Source organism: Camelina sativa, chromosome 12 (assembly GCF_030686135.1).
Source record: "Camelina sativa cultivar CO46 ecotype springtype chromosome 12, ASM3068613v1".
In the NCBI taxonomy this organism is placed as follows: Eukaryota; Viridiplantae; Streptophyta; class Magnoliopsida; order Brassicales; family Brassicaceae; genus Camelina; species Camelina sativa.
The window spans coordinates 29,069,518-29,075,367 of record NC_141891.1 but is presented as its reverse complement, the minus strand read 5'-3'; the positions used below and the strand labels follow the sequence as shown (position 1 = coordinate 29,075,367).

The 5,850-nt window shown below is 33.0% G+C and overlaps 1 protein-coding gene and 1 long non-coding RNA gene across 3 annotated transcripts; both read left to right on the top strand.

The window, feature by feature from the left end:
* Nucleotides 1–1,667: 1,667 nt before the first annotated feature.
* On the top strand, nt 1,668–4,069 carry LOC147931034 (tyrosine aminotransferase). Of its 2 annotated transcripts, XM_087477508.1 has the most exons (8): nt 1,737–1,847; nt 1,928–2,074; nt 2,369–2,708; nt 2,870–3,088; nt 3,186–3,245; nt 3,351–3,506; nt 3,586–3,679; nt 3,765–4,069. In XM_087477508.1, the coding sequence occupies exons 3-8, from the start codon at nt 2,523–2,525 to the stop codon at nt 3,878–3,880; spliced, it is 831 nt and encodes a 276-aa protein (XP_087333634.1). In that variant the 5' UTR covers nt 1,737–1,847; nt 1,928–2,074; nt 2,369–2,522; the 3' UTR covers nt 3,881–4,069. The 2 variants fall into 2 exon arrangements, with proteins under 2 accessions (XP_087333633.1, XP_087333634.1); XM_087477507.1 differs by having other exon boundaries at nt 1,668–2,074.
* Nucleotides 4,070–5,362: 1,293 nt separating this feature from the next.
* On the top strand, nt 5,363–5,850 carry LOC147931033 (uncharacterized). Its single transcript, XR_015573803.1, has 2 exons — nt 5,363–5,483; nt 5,616–5,850. It is a non-coding gene; the product is annotated as an uncharacterized LOC147931033 (long non-coding RNA).

The window sequence follows — 5,850 nt, the reverse complement described above, 5'->3', positions numbered from 1 at the left end:
AGTATCGGCAAAATAAAGTTAAAATATTTGGATATATCCACTGATTAACAAAGTAATAATCGGTTATACCAAATCGACATACATAAACATATTTTCATGACAGAATAAAAAGAACAACATAGAACTTAAAACAATATATGCTATATTTATTTAAAATTTATATAAATTTATAAAAATACATTAAGATTATTAACTCGGTCTCTACCACGGATCCTATTCTATTCTAAACTTGAATTGAATACACATAAAACGATTAATTTTAAACTTAAATATGTTTTTTTTTAAAACCCAACATGAATACTTAAAATCAAAAACATTTAAATTCTAAAGAAATCATTTATGTATATTCAATCAAGTTTAGCCCTCACAAAACTACGCTGTATTAAAAAAAAGGAAAAGAAAAATTCTAAGGAAGACGTTACGTATCCTTAAATCACCTATATAATAAAACGGAAGTACACAAACTTTTTTGATAGACTTTATAATTTTTATAAGTTGGTTACAAAATAGGTTATAGATTAAATATAGGTTGGTTACAAAAAAAAGGTTATAGATTTAATTGGTCAATTTGTGTGCTATATGATTACACTTAAGAATATCCCAAATAATCCTCTTAAAGAAAAAATCTTGATTATTCCATATATTTTTATACTGTTAGACATAAAAATATACTGTTAAGCGTAAAAAGGAATAAAATCTTGGCAATTAATCACATATATTCATGATTTCCAAGATTTTATTGTGCAGTTGAAAATAATATCTTACCTAACACCCTTCCAAGTTATTAATATAAATCATTCAGATCTCCATTTACCAAAATACATCTCTCATATTCATACCAAAAAAAAAATGACAATTGTTTCTCTGTTTACAATGTTAAACCGTCATATAAATTAATTATATAAAATATATTTTAAATAAAAATAATTTTAACGCGTGCTCTAGCACGGATCCTGATCTAGTCTGTTTTCTTAAAATGGAAATACATTTACTAATATAACATTGTATTTGTAAGATTTATATAATAAATCTTTATCATTTAAATAAATACCACAATTTAAAGTTATTATTCGTAATACAATAAATATATAAACATTTCCTTACAAATGGATGCGCATCTTAACAAATCTCTAAACAAATCATTTTTTATACCTAATCATTTAACCAAATTCATTAGGTTTTCTACAATATTAACAAATTTAACAAAATAAAAAAATATACAAAATAAGATTAAAAAGTCTGGATATATCCACCGAATTGACAAAGTAATAATCGGTTATACTAAATGGACATACATAAACATATTTTCATGACAGAATGAAAAGAACAATATAGAACTTAAAACAAGATATGCTCTATTTATTTAAAATTTATATAAATTTATAAAAAAATACATTAAGATTATTAACTCATCTTATTCTAGTCTAAACTTGAATTGAATACACATAAAACGGTTAATTTTAAACTTAAATATGTTCTTGATTTTTTTTTTTAAACCCAATCTGAATACATAAAATAAAAAATTTTAAAGAAATCGTTTATGTATATTCAATCAAGTTTAGCACATACAAAACTAGGCTGTATTAAAAAGAAAAAGAAAAAAAAAATTCTAAGGAAGACGTTAGGTATCCTTAAATTAAGAATTTAAGATGAGATTAGTTTGGCGTTTTCGCTCATGTCATTAGTAAAAGAAATTGTTTACTAACGACAGCCACACCAGTCCCACTCACAAAATCATTGACAATCACACAACTTAATAGTTAGTTTCAGTTCTGTCTCGCTTCTGCTGAAGAACGAAAATGGGAGATAACAAGGAAGTCAAGCGATGGAACTTCGGAGCTAACGAGGTAGTCGAACGATCAAGCTCATTTACCATTCGTGATTATCTTAACAACTTAATCAGTAATCTCGATGGTCGCGACAACAGGCCTGTCATCCCCCTCGGACAGGGCGATCCTTCTCCGCTCCCGAGCTTTCGTACCGACCAAGCCGCTGTTGAAGCCATCTGCGATGCTGTTCGCTCCACCAAGTTTAACAACTATTCCTCTTCTTCCGGTATTCCTGTCGCTAGGAAGTAAGTTTGCTTTTTCTCTTCTTCTTTCTTGTCCTTTGTTTTTTTTTTTTTTTGTTAGTATCTCTAAGGGTCTCTGTTCTTGCTTCATGAATACTCAAAGACAATAAATGGTTAAATCAATGAGATCCTTACATGCATGATTTCAATTTACATCTGTATTTAGATCACATTCGCAATGTTTTCATGCTTGTTTCACATTTGTAATATATTGTATAATCAGAATACGTATAAACTTATAAAGGTTTTGAGAAAGAATTAATGATTTGGTTGTTTCTGTTCCCAATCTTTTAATAGGGCTGTTGCAGAGTACCTCTCCCGTGATCTCTCTTACCAGATATCTCCAAAAGATGTCCATATCACAGCTGGTTGTTTGCAAGCCGTTGAGATTTTGATATCCGCGCTCGCAACTCCAGGTGCCAAAATCCTGCTGCCTAGGCCTTCTTACCCGATGTATGATTCCCGAGCGGCGTTCTGCCAACTTGAGGTTCGTTATTTTGATCTCCTACCAGAAAATGGTTGGGATGTTGATCTTCATGGAGTTGAAGCTCTTGCGGATGACAAAACCGTTGCTATTGTTGTTATCAACCCTTGCAATCCATGTGGAAACGTGTTCTCTCGCCAACATCTTCAAAAGGTGCACACTTGCTTTATAATATTAGTGGTTCTGTAGAAACACTTTAAATCATCAACTTGGGCTCTCTCTCTCTCTCTCTCTCTCTCTCTCTCTCTCTCTCGGTTTAGTTGTTTTGAATTTGTTATGGAAATGTCTTTTTGTTGTTTATATGGTGGATGAAGATTGCGGAGACGGCTTCCAAGCTTGGAATACTTGTGATCGCAGACGAAGTCTATGACCATCTTGCCTTTGGGGACAAACCATTTGTGTCCATGGCAGAGTTTGCAGAGATAGTGCCTGTAGTTGTGTTAGGTGCCATATCTAAAAGATGGTTCGTACCTGGCTGGAGACTTGGCTGGATGGTGACTCTTGACCCTCATAGCATCATGAAAGATTCTGGGGTTTGTTGCTTTAACGATTGAGTTACGTTTTGTTGACTTAGCTAATATCATCTGAAGAATGTATTTGTGATCAATCTCTATTTTGTTTATCATTTAGTTTGTTCAGAGTCTTACCAATGTCCTCAACATGTCGACGGATCCTGCAACGTTCATTCAGGTATGTTGATGGGATGCGTTAATGTTGAATCATGGCCGGTAAGTATAATACATGCATGTTTCTGTCAAGAAAAGTAATAAAATTTTAATGTTTGGTCCGAGCCAGGGTGCAATGCCTGATATCATTGGGAATACAAAGGAAGAATTCTTCTCATCAAAACTCGAAATGGTTAGAAAATGTGCTGAGATTTATTACGAGGAGCTTATGAAAATACCTTGCATCACTTGCCCTTGCAAACCCGAGGGGTCAATGTTCACGTTGGTAATGAATCGATAAGAATCAAATAACTTATATGCAAAGCTCAAGATCAAGCTCATAGGCTAATCCCTTTGATGTACAGGTGAAGTTAAACCTTTCGTTTCTCGAAGATATCAGTGATGATTTGGACTTCTGCTCCAAGCTGGCTAAAGAGGAACCTATAATCATCTTACCAGGTGATATTATGGTTTTTCTTAACGAGCTTTCTTGACAATTATGAGCTGTTGAATTACTAATAGAGAATCGATGCTGTTCTTGCAGGTCGAGCTGTTGGGCTTGATAACTGGCTACGTATCAGCTTTGCAGTTGAGTTCGAGCTCCTCAAAGAAGGACTTTCAAGGCTAAAGAACTTTTCGAAAAGACACTCCAAGAAGTAGCCATGAGAACTGAGACCCTCTCATTTTCCAAAGCTAAAGCAAATTAGATTTTGCTTAGAGGCTTATTGCACAATAATATTGTTGGATTTGTAATAAATTTGCACAAACAATGATACAATAGTGCCAACAAACAGCAACATGATCATTAGTTATCTTGCATTATTTACAGTCAAAGCAAGGTTTGGTCAATTCTTGCTCGAGTCGGATCCCCTATTGCGAAAAATTAGTCATGTCCAGTTCCTTTGGAGGATCCATGGATCCATAAGTGAATCTACAACCACTTCTATTCTTGGAGCTGAGGTATATAAAGAATGGGCCTTTTGATTCCTTTCGTCCAGTGGTTCTGACATCAGTCTTTTCACGTCGAAGTCATGGGTTCGATTCCTATACTAGCTAGGTACTTTAAATTTCACCGAGGCTTATATGTTTAATATTATTGGCTGATGTCACTAAGAATTAGCAACTTTTAGTTGGCTCGCAGTCTTATATATCTCCTTTGTTTTCCTTTACAAAAGATAGAATTGAGACAAAATGTGATAAACACATCAGTTGTATCTGTCTAAGACATTTGTCGGCAATGAGCTAGCGGAGCTTTTAGAGGCGAAGGCTTAAATTGGTGCTATATGCGGTGCATGCATCATAAAATGGATCGAGGAGAATGTTATTTATGAGGGAGAAATGCATTAGATATGAAAAACAATGGAAATGAATGCATGTCGCTAGGTGTTAGCCCGACTAAGATCCGATCAAGAGAAAATAAACTACTCACTAATACCGATTATGTTTTTCGCTGATTTATGAAAATAAAATAAAATAACATGAGAGAAAAAATTGATGAACGAAAAACTCCAATCATCACTAGGTTTTAGTGTTTTGAAAAGGACAAACAAAAACCCTGTTATTAACTATAATTTTTATAAAAAATACCCAATATAAAATCATATATATACTTCCATCAAACAAAATTATGAACTTTAATCCAACCGATGATAAAACTGTGGAAGTCTCCGGACGGTCTATATATTGAACTATACCACTCTTCTCTTCTTTTTCCCCCCTTTCTTCCTAGGATTAAATCCATTAGATCTAAATAAATATTTAGATATGATATAGAGTTTTTCAATAAAAGCTTTAGAAAATACTTAATTTCGGACACCCATATATAGGCCATAACCTTTTAAATTAGTATGGGTTTTCCACACATTATTTTTTTATCTGATGTCTCCAAAGGACCGTTTCCACACGATATGATATATTGAAAATACGTATTTGGACCAATCACCGTAGATGTAATAGAAAAGACTTCTTCTTAAACAAGAAAATCGAAAAGTCAAGAAGCATCTTCTATTCTTCTAAATATACAAAAGACAAGTCAATTCACTAATACGCGTTTTATGATTATCAATTTAAAAATATAGTACTTGACTTGATTGCATTTTCTCTTACATATATATACACAAATTTTACATGTTACAAAACTCATAAAAGTTAGACCAAGAAAATAAAATGTACATGGCATGGTTAATAACATTGCTTCTTCTCGTGTTATCTGCATCCTCAAACACAGCTCTAGCAGGACTACCAAATGAATCTCCCAAAACAAGTAAGTTCTAAGTTATAAGAAAATATATCATTTATCTCTCAAATCGATTACCTCAATTCCTCTTTTTTATTCTTCTTTAAAACCGGAAAATTTTGTACCAATGGTTTCTGTTTTTGTTTGTAACTGAAATAGGACGAGATTGGAATAAAAATATAATCAGAGGAATCAAGCGTGAAGTACGAGCTAGTACTTCAGAACATGCAGGTGTAGGACATTAGAAAAAATCATCACCAACGTTAGACTTTACGTGCTAAGTTAGGCACCAGTAACTAGCAGGCGTTAGACCATCGTACAACATCTTCCACGGATGGACATAAGGATTAATTTTTGTAATTTTTTTGAATATAAAAATTTATTAATGTAAGCA